The sequence below is a fragment of the Chinchilla lanigera genome, unplaced genomic scaffold (assembly GCF_000276665.1).
Source record: "Chinchilla lanigera isolate Chin_1 unplaced genomic scaffold, ChiLan1.0 scaffold00053, whole genome shotgun sequence".
Lineage (NCBI taxonomy): Eukaryota > Metazoa > Chordata > Mammalia > Rodentia > Chinchillidae > Chinchilla > Chinchilla lanigera.
In genome coordinates, this window is record NW_004955454.1 from 3,679,096 (window position 1) to 3,700,541 (window position 21,446).

A 21,446-nucleotide genomic window follows, 5' to 3' on the forward strand; every position below is an offset into this window, starting at 1 on the left:
GGGAGAAGGCAGACCATGCCCCAAGCCCTCTCATTCCTGTTGGACTAACTGGTAGCATGGGTCTGAGCTCTGGGGCCTCCACCTCAGAGGGCAGACTGATCTCCAGTGGTCTCCTTTGCATCCAGGGCATGGCCCATGGGGCCTCTTAGGGCAGTTCCTCTTGAGGTGGCCTGGCTTTTAACCCACTGCTGTGTTTTTCCATGAGGCCCTATGGAGTCTCCCACTTTCAGCTTGTAGATTGGGTCTTCCTTTCTTCTGAGCCACAAGTTGAGAGCTGGAGTGAAAGTGCACATTGTATCTTCCCTGTTTTGTGTTGTGTTCTGTCTCTCCAACTTCTCTGTAGGTTATAACTTCCCTTTCTAGTTCCTGGTGATCTATTTCCTTCTTTTTTCTCTTCTAAATTGTAATTTTCTAGTGTCTACAATGCAAATCTCTAGAGAGGCTGAGCTGTTGTTATCAGTGCGCCATTTTCCACAACCATCTAGTTCGTTCATTTTTTGTTGTAAATTTATTGAGTACTTATGCCATGTATTGTGGTGTGAGCAGGGTAAAAAGATGGCAGTGCCAAGTTCTAGAAAGTTTATTGAAAACAAATGCAAAGGGAAAGATTGCAGATTAGTGAATTTTGCATATTTTAGGAATATGCCCAGTACTGAGGCAGGATAGAGGGGACCTGAAATTGTCCAGGGAATCTGAAAACTTGACTGAAGTGACATTCCTAATAATTATTATAAGGCCTATACATTTGACATTAATAATTTTCTCATTGCACATATTTGCATGCTTCATGAACCATTCTTTAACATTTATAATAGGGTACGTTGTCATTATTTCTCTGACTTTTGGTCATGTTAATAAGTAATACATTGAGTTTTTGGTGAAATATTATTTAAGTGTTTTCATGTATTCATAGTAATCTTTTTCTGATGAAAAAATATATCTAGACTACATGGTTCTGTTATTTTAGGCCTCATGATAAACTGGATCAGTTCTGTTGTTTCATGAAAAGACCTTCTGATATTTATCAAAAATACATGAGGGATTATTCTGATCTATTGTTGCCCTTATATATAAATTTTTCTCATAAAAGTTGTAGTCCCATCATATATTTAGGAATTGTCACCATTCTTGTTCCCAGTATCTTGGCTTTTCACTGAAGTATACCCTGGTATAATAATAGCACAGTTGTTGGGGGAAATTTTAGTTAACTGCTTCCCCAACTTTTTCAGCTCATGTTCAGTGTTAGATCATAAAGGCTGAATAATGGGTATTGGAATAAAATTCAGTGTGCAAGTTCATTGTGCAGTTGTTGAAGTAGTAGAGCACTGTCTGTGTAGATCAATGGCAGAATGCTTGTCCAGCATATACAAGGCCCTATGTTCATTCTCTGGCACCAGGACAAACAAATGAAACAACCAGTTCATCCTGAATTCCCAAACAGAAATTTTTTTTTTTTTTGCTCTTTTTGAGACAGGGTCTTGCTGTGCAGTATAGGCTGGCCTTGAGCTCACTTTGTAGCCCAGGCTGGTCTCGAACTCATAATGATCCTCCTGCCTCAGACTCCTGAGTGCTGAGATTACAGACTTGCACCACCACACCCAGCTTCCAAACAGAAAATTTCCTATTGTCTTATAGCTAAGATCTTTGTACAAAATTCAGTGTTTGTGGGAAAATGTATATGTTCATTTTATCTTCTGTACAAATATGCTGGAGAAATAATAGCTTGGCTTTAAGCCCACAACCTCTTTCATCTTCCTTGGAGGCAGTGAGTTGGCAGGAAATCTTGTGAAGTATAGCTAGCCTGATTGTAGCCTAAAGAGGGAATGTTGATTTATATTTCAGTGGGGAAAATCTCCACATAGCCTTTTAGGCTGCCAGTCACAGCATTATTTTAGATCTATAGTAAAGTAGATGCTAGCAGGGGTGAAGTAGACATAAGCGTTTATTTCCCTTTCCTTACTAAAATGCTAACAATCATGCTAGATTTCGTCATATGTGCTGAAGTATATGTGAGACTGTTTTAGTCAATGTATATTTCTCCTGACGTTAGTGAATTGATGATAAATGTTCAGAGAAAGAAAAGTCATGCCTGGAAATCGGATCCTCTTTGTATTTAACTTCTAATATTTTGTTTTGGAATGAATTTACTGAGAAATGTCTGGAATTTTGACGTAAAAGGTAAAGAAGGATACTAAACTTTAAAGCATTACCACTTCGATAGGTTTCTTTTCTTTATGTTTTTACAGTACTAGGGGTTGAACCCAGAGTCTTCACACAAAGGTACATTACTACTTCCCACTCCTATTTTTTGTTGTTGTTGTTGTTATTGTTTTTTCCTTTTTAGACAGGCTCTTGCTAAGTCAATTAGATGTAGACCATCCATGATAAAAACCTTGAGAAAAAGTAGTTGGAAAGACTTTAGCTTAAAATAATAAAAGCCGTTTATGACAAACCCATGGCCAACATTATCTAGATTTAATGTGATTCCCATCAAAAATACCATGACCTATTTTCCTGTTTCTAGTTCTATTTTAGAACTAGAAAAAATAGTTCTAAAATTTATGTAGAACTGGGAGGTACCCAGAAAAGCTGAAACAATCCTGGGCTACAAGAGCAAGGGAGGAAGCATCACAGCCTCAGAACTGAAGTTATAGTACAGCAATAAAAACAACATGGAACTGGTAGAATGAACACATTGTCCAGTGGAATAAAATTCAGGATGTAGAAACAATTGCAAGCTCATCCACCCATCCAGTTTTAAACAAAGGGACAAATAATACGTGCTGAAGGAAAGATGACCTTTTTAAGAAATGGTGCTGGGAAACCTGGTTATCCTCATGTTGAGGAATGAATTCTGATCTATATCTCTCACCATTTACTAAAATCAAATCAAAATGGAATAAAGAGCTATATATAAAAACAGAAACTCTGAATATGATGAAAAATTGGTAAGACTCTTGAAGACACAGACATAGGCAAAGATGTCCTGAGCAAACCCCAATTGTACAAGAAATCAAATTATATAAAATTATAAAGCTTCTGCACAGCAAAAGAAACAACCAAAAAAGTGAAGGGACAACTTACAGAATGGGAAGAAAATTTTGGCAGCTATTTCTCAGACAAAGGACTAGAAAATAACAAAAAAAAAAGACATATAAAAAAAATTAGACCTCCAATAATAATGATAGCCCCAGTCAAAAAATGGGCACCTCCTATGACCAGTAAATCCAGGAAAAAATTTTCAACATCTTTGACCATTAGAGAAATGCAAAGGAAAATGAGACTGAGATTCCATTTTACTCCTGTAAGAATAGACATTATCAAGGGTCTAAAAACAAACACTGGGAAGCTTGTGGGGGAGAAAGGAACCCTTTCCACATTGTTGTTGAGAATGTAAACCAGTACAACCACTTTGAAAATCAGTATGGAGATTCCTCGTAAAACTAAAAGTAGAAATTCTATGTGTCCCTGCTATACCTTTCCTGGGTATCTTCCTGAAAGAGCTGAAGTCATCATACTTTTTTTGTTGTTGTTGTTTGTTTTTTTGTTTTCTTGTTTTTTTCCAGAACCAGGAATCAAACTCACGACCTTGCGCTTGCCAGGCAGGCACTGTGGCCCTGAGCTAAATCCCCAGTCCCTTGAAGTCATCATACTGAAGTGATATGTGCATACTCAATGTTTACATTAATACAGTTAATTCATGATAGCTATATTATGAATGTGGCCTATGTGTTCATCAGTAGATGAATGACAAAGAAAATGTATATATACACAATGGAGTACTACTTAGCTAAAAAGAAGGGTAAATGTGAATAATTTTTATAAAATAGATGGATCTTGCGATCCTAATACTAAGTGAAGATAGTCACAAAAGATTAAATATCACATGATTTTTCTAATATGAGGTGCCCACAATATAAATAATCTACAGAGCCAAATAAAAGAGCCATGCTAAGAAATAGGAAGATGTATTCTGTAGAAATGTGAAGGTGATCTGGGATAGGATGGATGGGGGAAGGTCATGAGATACAATAAAAAAGATAAAGATGTTATATCTTTATCAAACCCCCAATATGAAAAGTCATTATATATTACATACATACATGTATCAAACCCCCAATGTGAAAGTAGTCATTATATATTATACACATATCCTAATAAAAATTTTAGAAGAGAATACTACCAAAGCTACAAAGTCCAGAGAAAAAGGTTGCTGTCTTTGCAGTAAAACAAACTGGGTGGTGGAGGTAATGAGTCTTGCTCAAGTCCCTTGGTTTAATCCCCAGGATAGCAAAAATCAATGTACCCTGGATGGGCAGATCCCAAACCAAGTCAAGCAGACAGTCTACCATAACTGCCACACCCTCAAAACCTCTAAACTAAAAATTCCTTTTAGGTGATCATAAGCAATGTGAAAAGAAAAATGACAGACTTAGAAAATACTTGGAACCAGTTAAGTGAAACATTACTTGTTTACTATAAAGAGCCATTCAAGTAGATATAGAAAAAACTGTTTCAGTAACAAAATGGGCAAAGAACAAGAACAGATGGATAACAAAAAAAGGAATGCCCAGTGGACATGTGAATAGATATTTAATGTCATTTATAATAAAAGAAATTTAAAACGAAAATGTAAGGGCGGGGGATTTAGCTCAGCGGCACAGCACCTGCCTGGCAGATGCGAGGTTGTGAGTTCGATTGCCGGTACTGGAAAACAACAACAACAACAACAAAAAATGTAAATACAGCTGTGCAGAATATGGGGAAGAGACCATTCCTCGACATTGTTTAGTGGAAGTTTAAATTTTTACAGGCCCTCTTTGAGATAATTGTAATATGTATCAAAATTTTAATTGTGTATATCTTTTCATCCAGGAATTCTATTTTTGTGAGTTTATCTCCAAGAAAAATTTGGGTACATGTACAAAGATACACAAATTATGAATATGCTTCTCATACTAGTAAAAATGATAATATTTTTAGTATTTACAAATAAATTGTGTAGTATTTATAAATGAAGAATTCATTTTAGGTATCTCCTGTCTTCCCAGTTTTTTTTATTGAGGCAAACCAAAATACATATAAGACAAATATTAGAATCTTAAGTACTTTCAAGTGTACAATATAGTGGCAGTCAGTGTTGTAAAATCATCACTATCCCATGTCTAAAATTTATCCTTATTTAACAGTAAATCCCCATTCCTTTTCTTAGCCCTAACAGCAACTAGTGTTCTTTCTGCTTTATAAACTTCACTACTCTAGAATACCTCATATAAGTAGAATCCTATAGTTTCCAGATTACTTTGTGTAACATCCTTAAAATTCATCCACATTGTAATATATATCAGAATTTCTTTCCTTTTGAAGCCTAGAAACCATTAGTGGAAGTTTTTTGAAAAAAATTATTTTTCAAATAAGTAAAATAGCTCCATATGGTTCAAAATTCAAGAGGAGAATTGAGAAGAGGAGCAGATGGGGAGTGAATCCTAATGGTAAGGGGTTTCTTTAGCGATGATGACAGTGTTGTAGAATTAGATAGTGGTGATTGATGTCCAACTTTTAATGTGCTGAAAGCCACTGAACTGTACACATTAAGCAGATGAGCTTTAGTGTGAGAATTATATAAATTTTTTTTTTAAAGTTCAAGAGGAATGAAATTAACATTTTCTTAAAACTTGTCCTTCAATTATCCTATTTTTGTAAATGAAAATCACCATTAACCATTTTTAAATAACTTTCCAGAAATATTTGTTTTTTATATTTTTAAAAATAGTAAAATATATTTTAAAATTTCTTCCTGTTATGGTTTAAATATAAAATGGCTTGCAAAGACTCATGTATTGCAAGCTTGATCCCAATACAGCAATGTTGATACGTTCAGCCTAGAGAGATAATTGAATCATGAGGGTGCTATCCTCATTATTGGATAAATCATTGATGAGTTCATTAGCTAAATGGACTATTAAGGCCTAGTTGGAGGAAGTAGATTACTGGAAATGTTTCTTTAAAAGATAACATCTTCTTGGACTTACCCATCTCTCCCTGCTTCCTGGGTGCCGTGAGGTAGGCAGCTTTCCTCTCTGAGGCCCTTCTGTCATGGTATTTCTGCCCAGACACCAGATGACGTTGGACCAGAACCTCTGAAACTGTGAAGGAAAAATAAACATTTTTCACTTTTAAGTTGTGCATGTCAGATATTTGGTCCTGGCAATGAAAAACTAATCAGTACACCTCCTTTTCTGCAAAAGTGATAGCAAATTAAATAATGTTCTGCATGCAAGTAGGCTTAAGTTTGGTTCTTTTAGTTTCAGATAAAAGCAGGTCTTTTTTTCAAGTATTTTCTGCTTACTGTTGGAGATTTAGACCATACACAAAAAGAGTAACGAAAATCAAAAGCCACATGTACCTACAGATAGCCACAGGTTATTTCCATCCTTTTAGACTTTTTTTTTTGCATATATGCACTTGTTAACATGAGAATTATGATCATTCAATATTTGCTACTGTATAATCTTTTTTGTATTTATAAATAGTATATTGTGACCATGGGTTTTTTTAAAAAAAAGTGTACATTTATGTTGGTATTATTGATACATAGTGTTAAGTTGTGTGATATTTCTCAGCCTATCATTTATTAATATCCTTTAGATTCTAATTTTGGTATTATTATAAATGAGTATCTTTGTATTTATAATTTTGTGTACACTTGCCAGATAATTTCTTTTAGATATTTACTCAATCTGCCAAAAATTTTGCCAAAAATTTGCTGTCTATAGTCTTGCCAAACATTTTAAACAATGTGTAGTTTTAAGCATAGAGCACAAGATTTCCATGACATTATCAACTCTGTGAAAAGGTAGTACAAGTATTTATAATAAGGGGAATCAGAAATCCAGAAAGCTTGTTTTATGTCCAGATTTCATAGCCAGTCACTGTGAATGTTGACACCCAAACTTGTCTTCTGATTTAGTCTTCTTGCCACTGTGTACACTGCCATAGTAAATAAAAGAAATAGTTGGCACATTGCTGTGGTTGAATATAAGGAATGATCTTTTATTGTTGTGTCTGTATTCCTGAAAATAAGATTCTTGTTATAACAGCTTTTTGGAATTCTTTGTATAATGTGCTGGAATAATTCAGACTAAAGGATCATATACCTTCATGAGGGATACATGTGAAAGATATAGCCTCTTAAATATTTCAGTTGATTTGCATTATGATCTTCATTTAATTACTCACCTGTATTTTAATCTGTATAAAAACTCAGAATTTTGTAAGCATCATATAATTTTACTACTTTTGGATGATAGTAGTTTCTGTAGATCTTGAGGACTGCTTGATTTCAATGCCATTTTTATCACTGTGTGATCTTGAACAACTTATTTAAACCTCCTTAAGCTAGTGTCCTTGTCAGTAAAATTGAATTTAATAGTACATATATAGGTTATCTAAAGTAATCATCTTTAAGAATCAAAGAGTCTAACAGTGCTTCCAGGAGGGAAGGAATGGAGAGTTACTACATACTTAGGCTTAAATTTTCCATTAAGTGAACTGTAGAGATCTGCTGTACAAAACTGTACCTATGCTTAATAACATTGTATTATACACTTAAAATTTGTAAGGAGGATAGAGTTCACATTAAATGTTACTGTCAGATTGAAAAAATATGTATGTCATAGTGAAGATTAAATATGTTAACATTTAGAAAGTGCTTGGCACAATATGTAATATACACACCTTGTGTTGAATGTTAGTATCTATCATTTAAAGTTTACAAAAGTCAGTCTGTTTTTTTTTATGTCCTTTATACTTTTTTGGTGGAATTATTTGAATGATGTGTTCATATTCCTATAGATTTCACCTAACTTTTCCCTCACTATACCTTTAGTTCCTATGTAATACTTTCTGTTAATTTTGAACAGTGTCTTTATTTTATCATGCCTATGCAAAGTGAGGAACTGCATACTTATCTTGCTTGTTGGGAATAAAGAAAATTTAAATTAATGACATTTTGGTAGATTATCTCAACCATATTTTAAGAAACTAAAGTAGTATAAGGTGAATCCTAGTTTGCTGGCTGCAGATTTCTGAGAGCTCTTCTGGCTGTTTTTAGCTCCTCCTGAGGAGGACAGCTGGTCTGTCTTTGAAGAGGAAAGCTGATTTGGAATTTTTCTTTTCATTTTGCTTCTAGCACATGCAGATGACGATCCAGGCTCTTCAGGATGAATTGCGGATCCAGAGGGATCTCAATCAGTTGTTTCAGCAAGATAGTAGCAGTAGGACTGGTGAACCTTGTGTCGCAGAGTTGACAGAGGAGAACTTCCAGAGGCTGCATGCTGAGCATGAACGGCAGGCCAAAGAACTGTTTCTTCTGCGGAAGACTCTAGAGGAAATGGAGCTACGCATCGAAACTCAGAAACAAACCCTAAATGCTCGGGATGAGTCCATTAAGAAGCTTCTGGAAATGTTGCAGAGCAAAGGACTTTCTGCCAAAGCTACTGAGGAAGACCATGAGAGAACAAGACGGCTGGCAGAGGCAGAGATGCATGTCCACCACCTCGAAAGCCTTTTGGAGCAGAAGGAAAAAGAGAACAATATGTTGAGAGAGGTGAGTGACCACTTTTTCAGTTCTTACTATTTACTGTCCTTTTCCCTTTATTAATCAGCATTTTGGCCTAGATAAATTTACATGCTTTACTATCCTACTGGATGAGCATTTTTTCCCTTTGTTCATTGATTTCTCTTCTAACTTGTCCCCACCTCTTTTATGACATCTTTTGGTATATACCCTAGCTTGATAACTTCCTGGATACCAGACTTCCTCTTCCCTGATTTCTAGAGGTCCATTGGTTGCTAGAGTGGCACAGGTTTTTCTTGGTTTGTTAATCACCTCTAGTTTCATTCATAGAGACAACACAACAAAACCAGAATCAGAGTAGCTAACTCTACTCAGTTCTAAAATATTAATAACAGAAAGTAAGCTATTACCTTAGTTTACATGTTTAAAGTCCATTACTTGTATGCAGTAATGGATGTTAGCTCTGTGGTTTCCTGGAACTATTGCCTTGCTATAAAAGATGTATGATAAAAGTCATTTGCTGCCCAGTAGGGACAGCTAGAAAGGATGATGTAGAGCCTCACTATTGTAGAACAAACTAAGTTTTGAGCTGGCCTCTGTTGTATGATTGCTACCTTTTCACTTTCCTAGGTAATGCTTCATTTTAAGGATACAAAGGGAAAGTGTATCCTATGTTGGACTAAATTAATAGCTATAATAGCTTTTCTAAGTGATCACACTTAAGATACAGGGAAAAATCCCCAAATGATGTTGGTATGGGAGGCAAGAATTGTATGATTGAACCATCAATACCTCCCAACTATGTTAGTATGAATCTGAATACTCTCTATAAAAAAATTGTGAGGAAGGCAATTTAAAAAATATTTCCAAAGCAGCAAAATAATACTTGGTAAGAATACTTATAAATTTGTAATTTGATCCATCATTTCTCTTTAAAAAAAGTGAAATGTTTATTTATAGCTGGGGTATTTTTGTTTTTAAAGAACCTATTTTTTAAAAAACAGGCTTTTACTACACAGGAAATCCATTATAGTTGATCATTTTAAACATAGAAAATAGATTAGCAAAAAATAAAACCCAAGGTATCATTATCTAGTACTTTATTAACTTTTATGTTATGTCAATATTTGTAGTCATTTTTATTTATTTATTCTTTCATTATGTTTCTTTCTTTTGAGAATATAGAATACTATTTGTCAATAGTATTTGCTGTTACTTTCTTTAACAGTGCAGATGTTCTATATCTGCCGTGTCAGATATGGTAGCCACTGGCCACATGTGGTTGTGAGAGGGTGTGTGTGTGTGTGTGTGTGTGTGTGTGTGTGTGTTACTGGGGATTGAATTCAAACCTTCACACTGAGCTACATGCCTAGCCTCCTTTTCTTTCCTTCCTTTAAAAAATTGTTTTACTTTGAGCAGAGTCGCCAAGTCATTCAGTTGCCCAGGCTGGTTTCAAATTTGCAGTCCTTCTGGCCTTAGTCTTCCAGAGTGCTGGGATTATAGATGTGGACCTCTGTGTCCAAGTACATGTAGCTTTTGAGCAGTTGAAATATGTCTTGTGGGACTGAGGTAGTGCATTTATTTAAATTTGTTAAATGTAACTAATTTATAAAATGTAAATTTGTGTACATGTAGCAAGTGGCTACTGTGTTCAGTGGTGCAGCTATGGATAATGTAATGTCATCTGCTTTTCTTCATAATTTTCCTTGACCATCTTTCTCCATCAGAACTTACAGATTTTAGTAATTGCAGATGACTTTGTAATATCCCATTATATTTACATCTCTTTATTTTTGAACATTTTGATCACTATTAAGCTTTTGATATTACAAAACTGTGCTGTGCTTTCTTAAATATATATCTGTGTGCATTATTTCTTCTTGAATTTCTACAAAGGAATTAAAGAGTGTATACGTTTTCAAAACTTTAATTGAATTCATTCTCAGAATAGTTGTACCGGTTTATTCGCCCATCTACATATAGTGCACTTGTATGATTAATCTCAGCTATGTAATCTCAGCTTCTAATTAAAGAATGAACTACTTTAGAAAGTTTTCTGTCAAGTACAGTATTACAAGCCCATCCTGAGTTTCTTTCAGTTTACTTTAAAGCTTTATATTTTAATAAGACAAACCAGAATATGACCAAGGATCATTGCTAGAGAATTTCTGATAATTTCAAAAATCACATAGCTGTGCATGGTAGCATACACCTTTAATCCCAGCACTGGTGAGATTGAGGCAGGAAGGTGGCTGTGAATTTGAGGCCAGCCTGTGCTACATAGCGAGACCCCCATCTCCAAAAATGATTAAAAAAAAAAAATCTCAAACATCATGTAACATGAAAGCTACAACAGCATTATGATGGACTTTGTTAAATTTTTGGTGCTTCTATTCTAGATACAGTATTTCAACCGATGCTCTTTTCTTTTCTCTTTTGTTTTTCTTTTCCTTTTCCTTTTCCCCCTGCCCGCCTCCCCCCTTCCTTTTTGTTCATTTCCCTCCCCTGAGACCAATTGTCATCCTGTAGTGTAGACTGGCCTTGAACGCACTACAAAGCCTAGGCTGGCCTTGAACTCAAGGCCATCCTCCTGCCTCAGCTTCCTGAGTGCTGGGATTATAAGCATGCTGTGATTACCATGGCTGGCTTCTTTTTTTTTTTTAATGCATTTTGGAGTTAAATGCTGAATAACTAAGGGTTGTCAAAAGTCACAGTGTGATTCTGGCAGAAAGCAATAAGAAATATGGTGAATGTGAAAAAGTGGAAAAAAATTCTGACTGATTTTATTTATTTTTTGGTTTGTTTTGCAATAGGGTCTTTCAAGGTGTATTTCAGGGTGGCCTTGAGCTCACTATGTAGCCCAAGCTGGCCTTGAATTTTTGGCAGTCTTCCTGCCTCAGCCTCCCAAGTGCTGGGATTATAGGCTTGTGCCACCACACCCAGCTTTCAGACTGATTTTTCTAAACAAGAATTTCTTCAAATATTGAATCTTGCTTATACATACAATATGGGAACAAGTAAAAGTCTTACCATTTGTACAGTATACAATTTTAACTTGCTGTTAGTAATGTAGCATCATCTTACAGGAAACGTAGTTACACTGCATAAAATTATTTGATGGTCAAGTGGAAATGATTGCTTCAGGAGAAAAATGGAATGCTTATTCTCCTTTATGTTTCTTTTTCTTACCTTCAACACTTAGCTCATATTTCAGTTCTTCTATGAAGTTTTCCTTGTCTAGTTTTATATGTGTTTGTAGGTAGTTTGATTGCAGTATAGCATACTTATATTTGCATATTATTTCATTGTATATTTATTCATTGTTCACTTAATTTTATTTATATTTACATAATTTTATTTATTAAAACAATAATTTTATTTATGATTTATATTTATTCATTGTTCACTTAATTTTTTTCATCAAGGATGTATATTTTCTGTTTGGACTGCTATAACAAAAATACTATAGATTAGGTAGCTTATATGGTAAGTATTTGTTTCTCCTGGTCCTAGAGGCTGGAAGGTCCAAGATAAAGACACCTGTGTCTGGGAGAATCTGCTTCCTGGTTCATAGAGTACCATCCTTCTTATTGTGTCCTCACAGGGTAGGAAAGGGCAGGAGAGCTCTCTGAGTCCCCTTCAATAAAGACACTAGCTTTCAAACCTAGTTACTTCCCAAAGGCCTCATCTTTTAATATCATCACATTGGAGATTTAGAATTGCAATGTAGAACTTTAGGGGCACATAACTGTACATTGTTAGTGCCTAACATGTGCAGTATTTGTTAATAAATGTTAGTTGAATAAGTTGAAATGTATGTAAAGATACTTAAATCTGGAGCTTACAGAAAGGACAGTCTTCCTGTTTGTTTGTTTGTTTGTTTTCCAAATAAGTTTAACCACTGAGTAATAAACACTATGAAGGTTAAAACACAAATGTCCAAGCTGGATGAGGTGGCATGTAATTGTCCCATCTACTTAGGAGGCTGAGATGGAGGATTACTCCAAGTTAGAGGCCAGCCTAGCCAAATAGGAAACAACCACCCCCATTTCAAAAACCAAAACACCCCTCCAAACAAGTTTTATTTATGAGTTTAGATGTAGAAATGATAAAGTATTAGCAGATAGGATTACCATTATGTTAATACTATCTTAGCAGAAGCTGTTCATTTTGGGAATGCCTGGATTGCTCAATATATTATATGCCATTTCGATTTGTCATAGGTGAAAGGAAAAGAGGACCTTATAGTATTTGATGGCTCTCTCAAGGACATTTGGTAAAATGTTACACATTTTGACAGGCAGACCAAAAAAATCTTAATAAAATAAGAATTGATTGATATTTTATAGTTTGGTTTAAATAAATAACAGCATAGTAAATACTTATTTTCAATGGATATTTCATACTAATAGCATTATGTTTACAAGTGACATAGTAGATGTGTCCATTGAAGTTAGGAAGAGGTCAAAGATGGTTGTGTGTATTTTGGAAGTGCTGGGCAGTGTTGTTAAATAAGGCAATGTAATAAATATATAGAGTAATGAAAAAGATGGGCATACTTTTTCATTATTGTATATTAGCAACTGTGATATAAATAATGTCAGTTTTCCCCACTCTGTAAATTTACTGAAAATAATGATTTTCCAATTTATATTCAAGCACAATGCAAGAATTACCTAAGGAAATCATGATACATGTATTTAAAATCCTTTGGAGTAGGTATATGGTGCATCCCTGTAATTACAGGTAGTCAAGAGACTGAAGCAAGCGGATCATGAATTCAAGGCCAACTGTACAAGATAATGAGACCTCATTTAAGGAAAGAATGAAGGGCTGGGGGAAGGGAGAGAAAGAAAAATCTGTTGACATTAAAACATTAGGTAGGGGCTGGGGATTTAGCTCAGCAGCAAAAGCGCCTGCCTGGCAAGCGCAAGGTCGTGAGTTCGGTTCCCGGTACCGGAGAAAAACCACAAAAAAAAAAAACAAAAACAAAAACAAAAACAAAAAAAAACATTAGGTATAGGCACAGAAATATATAACCTGATCAAGGAAACCGATTTAAATATGTAATGAATATTTGGGATAATGCCGTCCTTTAAAAAACAACGGTGCTAAAGCTTTGTGTTGGAATTTATTTGGAGGTATTTCTTCCCATGTCATTCCAGCACACAAAACAACGTAGTGTCTTAACAGTTAGTGGCATCTTAGATTTGATTAAATATTGTAACATAAATAGTATTTGTATCAGGAAATATTTGTGATATTACTCATTCTAGTTTTTGTTTTCTTTATATAGCAAGTAAATACTCTCTCGCTGCAATGAGGGGGAACTAAAATTTTGATGGAGCATTTTATTTGGTCTTTGTCCTGAAATTACACTATTGTCTGACTACTTTTTAGACTCTGTATTGCTTTGTTGTAGCACCTTTCTTTTGATTGATAGAAAATTGAGGACATCTATTGGACAAATGCTGAATTACAGGCCACTTTTGTTAATGTTTAAGGCTTGGGCATAGGAAGTTTAAAAGCTTTACAGGTAATTGTGTTATATACTTGAGTTTGAGACCTAAACTTTGGTTGTTAGTTTTTTGGCAGAGTATACCTAAAGCTGGTCATGCAGGTTTTGGTTTTCAATTCATATGAATACCAAGCATTGTCTATCAATTAGTTCAGTAATATCTTTCCAATGTATGTGCTTCTGTTTTTAAAAATTTAGTAGATGCTCTTGTGATGAATAAAATACAAATTTATTGTAACTAATACTTCATTCTGCTAGATTTTTGTCCTTATATCATTTTTACTAACAAACTTTGTTAATATACCTGCTATCTGTTAGGGTTTGCAGAAATGTTCAAGACTAAAAATGCTAATACGGTAGGTTCTAGGCTAGGAATGATGACTCAAGTTAGCATATCTCAGGAATTCTTGTTACTATTATTGGTGGTTGGAAGGTATAAGTATAGAAGAATGGGAAGAAAAAGAAATGGAGACAGAGACAATATACTGTAGGAGAAATTAAAAAATATTCAGGAATCCCTAAATTAGTTTGATCTCATTTAGTAATTTTGTAAAATGACAACAGGTACATCCTTATTTTTCCTTTTTGTTGTATCAGTTGTTCTTCATTTCCATATTGGCAAGAAGATAGGTTTTCTTAGTATAATGTAGTTACTAGAGATAGTAAGGTGTTAAGAGTGCTATGCTGCTCATCGTGCTGAGTGAAGATACTGAAAAAGTTGTGAGAATTCTTTCCGTTTACCTTTCCCCTTCTTTATTTCCATTTTCTATGTGTTGAGAGTACAGTAAACACATAATTTGCATGGAGGATTGAAATTGTGAAAGGACTTCACAAACATTTGGATCTTCTCCCCAAAGGTGCTGAAGGTTGAAAATTGAAAGAATCAAATTCTAGACCAGTTACAGTGAGACTTTTAGAGCTTTCTTTCTTTATTTTATTTTATTTTTTTTTGAGACAGTTTCGCTATGCAGTTCAGGCTGGCTTTGAGCTCACTTTGTAGCCCAGGCTGCTCCCAAACTTGCAGTGATCCTGATCCTCCTGCCTCAGCCTCCCAAGTGCTAGGATTATAGGCGTGCGCCACCACACCCAGCCAGAGATTTCAATGATAACAAACAGCCTGCTGCAGCATGTGTGCCATAGGTTTGCCATCATGTTCTGTCACAAATGCTTTCAGGTGTGTAAGTAAAATCGGCTTACTTTTAAAAAGAATGAAATTGGTAAACAAAGGAGAAACATGTAATTTTGTTCCTAACTTGTCTTCTAACTCTAGATTATTCATTATTGTTTAGTAAATTAATGAGAAACAATAAGAAGATTTTCTGTGTACCACAGTTAACAGTAGAACAAGATTGAGACAATTCTACTTTTTTTTTAAATGAAAAATTTTGGGCTAACAAGGAAACTGAAGTGAGCAAATAGTATATTAGTTGAATAGTACACTTCTGTTTCCTTAATTTCTTCCCATTAACAGTCATGAGTTAGAGGCTTGATGCGCTGGTAGAAAAGGAGAGCTTATCAGCTCATTGACTACAAAATGTGTTCATAATTAGCTTTAATGTGCAGGCCTTTTAATAGAAATTTGCTATAAGTAATAGGTTTTTACATGTCTCACTAGAAGAGCTTTATGCCTGTGAGTGCTTTAAAATGCAGGCAGAGCCGGGCATGGTGGTGCACGCCTGTAATCCCAGAGCTCGGGAGGCTGAGGCAGGAGGATCATTGTGAGTTCGAGACCAGCCTGGGCTACAAAGTGCGCTCAAGGCCAGCCTGAACTGCATAGCGAGACCCTGTCTCAAAAAGTGGGGAAAAAAAAAAATGCAGGCAGAATTTTTTTTTTTTTTAATTCAAATGGCTATTTTGTTTATACCTTGCTTTTAGACTTGCTAGGATTTAAAAATGAAATTGTAATAATTTCATCATAAAGTAGAACATTTAAAATGATTTATTTGAAATTATGTCATAAGGAAGAGGAAAAGTTGGATAAAATTAGTTGAAAATCTGAAGTGTGAGATAATTTTAAAGAATCCCTTTACAACTGGATGGATACATATCATTAACTGAGATAAGATGGGTGAAGCAAGCTTAAAGGGGGATTAGTTTTGGATATATTAACAGCGTGAGATGTATAAGATACACGCATTGAGATGCTAAGAAAGCAGTGATATTATACAAGCATGGATTTCAGGAAGAAGCCTAAACCTGTGTCTTGCCTATACCTGTATCTTCTAAAGTTTTATGTGTTCTATCCTCCAGAAAATTGTTTCTGTTTTTATATTTAGATCTTTGATCCATTTTTATTTTAATTTAATACACGGTGAGAAGATATGGGTCTAGGTTTAATTTTTGGCATGTGGAAAATCAGCTTTCACAGCACGATTTATTAAAGAAGCCATCTTTATTTCAGTGAAGGTGTTTGGCCCCTTTATCAAAGAAAAGGTATCTGAATATGCTTGGAGTTGTTTCTGCATCTTCTGTTCTGTTCCATTGATTCTTGAACCTTTTATTTTTTTTGGCCAGGATTTTTGGCTTTTTTTTTTTTTTTTTAAATCACAGTAGCTTTGGTAGTATAACTTCAAATTGGGGATTGTGATGGCCCCTACCTTGCCTTTGTTGTCCAGAATTGCTTTTGCTATTCTAGATCTCTTCTGGTTCCATATGAATTTTAGGATTGTTTTCTCTAATTCTAAAAGGTATACTATTAGTGTTTTGATTGGGATTGCTTTAAATCTGTATAACAGTTTAGAAAGTATGGCTTTTTTCACTATATTGGTTCTGCCTATTCAAGAGCAAGAGATTACCTTTTCATTTTCTGATCCTCTTTGATCTCCTTTTTCAGAGTACTATAGTTTTCAATGTAAAGGTCCTTTACGTCTCTTGTTAGATTGATTCCTAAATATTTCATTTTTATTGATGTTATTGTGAAAAGATATGGTTTCCCTAATTTCTCTCTTGGTGAGTTTTTTTGTGTATAGGAATTGCTATTGATTTTTGACTTTGTGTCCTACACTGCTGATTTGGTTATTAAATCTAGGAGTCTTTTGGTTGAGCTTTTGGGATCTGCTATGTAGAGGATCATGTCATCAGCAAATAATGATAATTTAAGTTCTTCCTTTCTTATTCAGATTCCTTTATTTCTTTCTCTTGTGTAATTACTCTGGTTAATGTTTCCAGAAGTATATTGAGTAGGAATGGTGATAGTGGGCATCCTTGCCTTGTTAATTTTAGAGTGAAAGCTTTCAGTTTTTGACCATTTAGTAGGATGTTGGCTGTTGTTTTGTCATAGATGGCTTTTACCAGATTGAGATAAAGACTTTCTATTCCAGTTTTCTGTAGTCTTTATGGAATGGGTGTTAGACTTTGTTAGATGCTTTTTCTGGGTCTATTGAGAAGATCATGTGGCTTTTGTTTTTGGTTCTGTGAATGTGGTATATTACATTTATTGATTTACATATGTTAAACAATCCCTGCGTCCCTGGGTGAATCCTACTTGGTTATGGTGTATAATCTTCTTGATGATTTGTCTGCCAGTATCTTAGGAGGATTTTTGCATCTATTTTCATTAAGGAGATTGTCTTTTTTGGTTAGATCTTTCTCTGGTTTTGGTATTGGGGTGATGCTTGCTTCCAGAATGAGTTTGGGAGTATTGCTTTCATTTCAATTTTATTAAAGCATTTGAGGAGTAGTGGCCAAAGATCTTCTCTAAAGTACTTATAGAAATCAGCAGTGAATCCATCAGGACCTGGGCTTTTCTTTGTTGGTAGTTTTTAAATGACATCTTCAATTTTATTGACTGATAGTGGGTTGTTTAGAATTTTTCTATCTTCTTGATTCAGCTTTTGGTAATTAATATGTATCTAGGAATCTGTCCATTTCTTCTGAGTTTTCCATCTTATTAGAGTATAGTTTCTCAAAGTAGGTATTGATGATCTTCTGGATTTCTGTAGGATCCATTGTAATTTTCCCTGTTTCATTCCTGATTTCATGTATTTGGGTCTTTTCTTTCTTTTTTGTAAGGTTAGCTAAGGGTTTGTCCATTTTATTAAATCTTTGAATGAACCAACTGTTTGATTCATTGATTCTTTGTATTCTTCTGTTAGTCTTAATTGCATTAATTTTTGCTTTGATTGTTTTGATGTCCTCCCTGGTATATACTTTCAGTTTAACTTGTCTTCTTTTTCTTGAACCTTAAGATTGAATGTTAGGTTATTTATTTGAGCTTGCTCTGTTTTTCCAGTGTGGGAATTCACTGCTATAAGTTTGCCTAGTAAAGCTGTCTTGATGCATCCTATAACTTCTGGTATGTCATATTTGCATTATCATTGAATTGTCAAAATTGTCCAGGTTTTTCTTTAATTTCACATGTGATCCATTGGTTGTTCAGGGGGATGTTATTTAATTTCTGTGTGTTTATGTAGTTTATGTGGTTTCTTTTGCCATTCATTTCCAATTTCATTACACTGTGACCTGATAATACTCAGGGGATCATGTTCTGTGAGCTAATATGTGGTCTATTTTGGAGAAAGTCTTGTGTGCTGCTGAGAAGAATGTATATTCTGTTGTTGTGAGGTGTAACACTCTGTAGATATCTACTAAATCCAGTTGTTCACAGGTTTGGTTCAGCTGTTATGTTTCTTGGTTTTCTGTCGAGTTGATCTGTCCATTTGTGACAGTAGTTTATTGAGGTCCCCCATTACACTTGTAGTAGTGTTTATCTGATTTTTATATCCATTAGTGTTTGTTGTATATAGTTGGGTGGGCCAGTTTTTGGTGCATATGTATTTATAATTATTATTTCTTCCTCTTGGATTGTTCCCTGAACAAATATGTAGTGAACTTCTTTGTCTCTTCTGATGTGTCTTGGCTTATAATCCACTTTGCAAAAAGAGTAACTATTCCTGCTTTTTTCTGGGTTCCTGTTGCATTGAGTATTATTTTTCATCCTTTAACTTACATTTTGTGAATTTCTTTTTGAGGTAAATGTGTGTAGCATATTGTTGGGTATTGTGTCTCAATCCGTTCTGCCAGTCTGCTGCTTTTGATTGGTGAATTGAGACCATTCACACTGATGGTTGTAACTGATAATGTATTGAGTTATTCTTTCCATATTATTTTTCTGTTGTTACTTCCCTTTCTTTTTCTTTTGTTTAGTTGCTTTTTTGCCTGGTGGGTTCATTCTATTGGTAGTTTTAGGATTGTTGATTGTTGCCTTTTTCTAGAATATCCTTCAGAAGTTTCTGGAGTGCTGGTTTGGTAATCTTGAACTTCTTTAGGTTTCTTTATCATGGAAGTATCTTGTTTTCCATCAAGTTTGAAAGATAATTTTGTAGAGCACATCAGTCTGAATTGGAGATTATTTTCTTTCAGGGCTTGAAATCCTCCACTACAAGGTCTCCTCAACTTAAGGGTTTGTGTTGAGAAGTGTGCTGATTCTGATGGGATTTCCTTTATATATTTTTAATTATATAAAATGTTAGCTTTTAATATTCTGTTCTTGGTTGAATTTCTGAAATCTTCAGTATTACATGCATTGGTGTTGCTTTTTTCTGATCGTGACTATTTGGAGTTTGGTATGCCTCACTTGTGTCTCAAGTTCTTTTTCCATGCTTGGAAATTTTTCTGCTATTACTTCTGTGAGCTATTACTTCTGTGTGCTATCTTCTGATTTTTCATTGATTCTACTTAATCTTATATTAGCCTTTACATCATCATAGTATTATATTAGCTGTTGGATTGATTTTTTGTGGTCCCTTGTTGTTTTTAACAGGTCTATTATTTCATGATTGCCAGCCACAACCCTGTCTTCTAGATCTGATATTATACTTTTGCCTTGGTTGATTCTGCTGGGTATCCTTCAGTAGAATTTTTAATTACCTAGATTTCTGTTTAAATCTGTTTTATGGAATTGAGTTGGACCTCCATAGTTTTCAAGTCTTTCTTAAGATCCTCTATTTTTTATCTGTATCTATTCTAGATTCACTAATCATTTCCTTAGTATGGTTGTCATATCTTTAATTATCTTTGTTTTGTTTTTGTCAAGAGACTTATTGATTAGTTTTGTTACTTTATGCTGTAAACATTCCATAAAATTTAGCTGGGACATTTTTGATTTCTTCTACTTCAGTGCCCTCTTGGTTTGCCTTGAGTGAGTTAGGGATTATGGATTGTGCTTTGCTCCTATGTTTTCTCATTTTCTGTTTTTTTGTTTGTTTATTTTCTGTGTTGATGCTTAGAAATTGCTCATAGTAGGTAGCTTTATTATTACTAGTGTGGGGACCTCTTATGGAAATGACTACTTTTCAGAGATGCCTTTTAGGTATGGCTGACTTTTGAGTCTGTCCTAAGATCCTACCTTTTCATTTTATTAGGGTTGAAGAGTTGCTACTTGTTTGGTCTAGTACCAAGGTTTTTTGGTACTCGAGGATAGCATTGTTTATGACCCCCAGGTGATCTAGATATTGACATATAAGAAAGATCAATTGATCACAACAACTTTCCCACTTTGGCTAAAGTAGTATAATCAGTAATAATACCACCTTTAAGCATAGACTAGAAAATGACAAATTGTGATAACAATTTGCCACCTTTAATCAGAGAACAAGATTTATAGTTATAAGAAGATCTAACATAAATCAGAAAATTATAGTTAGTAAATATCCACTCAGTAGAGTGATTTTTTTTTTTTTTTTTACCCCAAGGGGGGAAAATTTAAATGAGATCAGAGGAAAAAAGAGAAATAAAAGAAGGTTAGAAACAAGGTTGAAGGACAGAAAAAAATTACCCAACTCTCAGGAAACTGGGGATTAAGAGAGGAGGGAAAGCAGTAAAAACCCCAAAGAAGAACAAAACAAAAAAACTAAAAAGAGTGTTTGTACCAAAAAGCAAACAATCAAAAATCAAAACAAAACCAAATGAACAACAAAGAAACAAAAGCAAAAAAAAAAAGGAGAGAGAAATTTTTCTATGATTTCAAGCCTGTGGTTATTTTCTGGGGTCTATAGTTTTGTGGTAGTGTTCAATATGGGGCATGACTGTAATGTTGCTAGTAGACAAGAGAGGCAGTCATAGCCCACATCTGCACTGGATAATCTTAGGAAACCTGAAGTAGGATTAGGTGACAGTCCTGGTTCTGATACTTTCAGATCTGGAAATATTTAGGCTGATTTTGGCCTCTGGTTTCAGGGTGGGGGCCTGAGCTGTTCATCCTACAGCACTCTGGGTGTTTCTGGCCCTGACCATGGCTCCCTGACCCTGGATGTCTGCAGCAGTTGTCCTTCACCCAGTCACGGTTGGATTTCAACAGTAAGAGCCCTTAGATGAAGCCATCGCATAGCTGCTCTGAGTCCTGGGTTCAGT

The 21,446-nt window shown here is 34.8% G+C and overlaps 1 protein-coding gene across 13 annotated transcripts in view; it reads left to right on the plus strand.

The window, feature by feature from the left end:
• Erc1 (ELKS/RAB6-interacting/CAST family member 1) overlaps positions 1-21,446 on the plus strand; it is a 451,367-nt gene that overhangs the window by 94,186 nt on the left and 335,735 nt on the right. For all 13 annotated transcript variants that reach the window (XM_013520186.1, XM_013520192.1, XM_005395949.2 and 10 more), the window contains exon 3: positions 8,192-8,608. In XM_013520186.1, the coding sequence (XP_013375640.1) occupies positions 8,192-8,608 (417 nt within the window). The remainder of the gene's footprint in view (positions 1-8,191; positions 8,609-21,446) is intronic.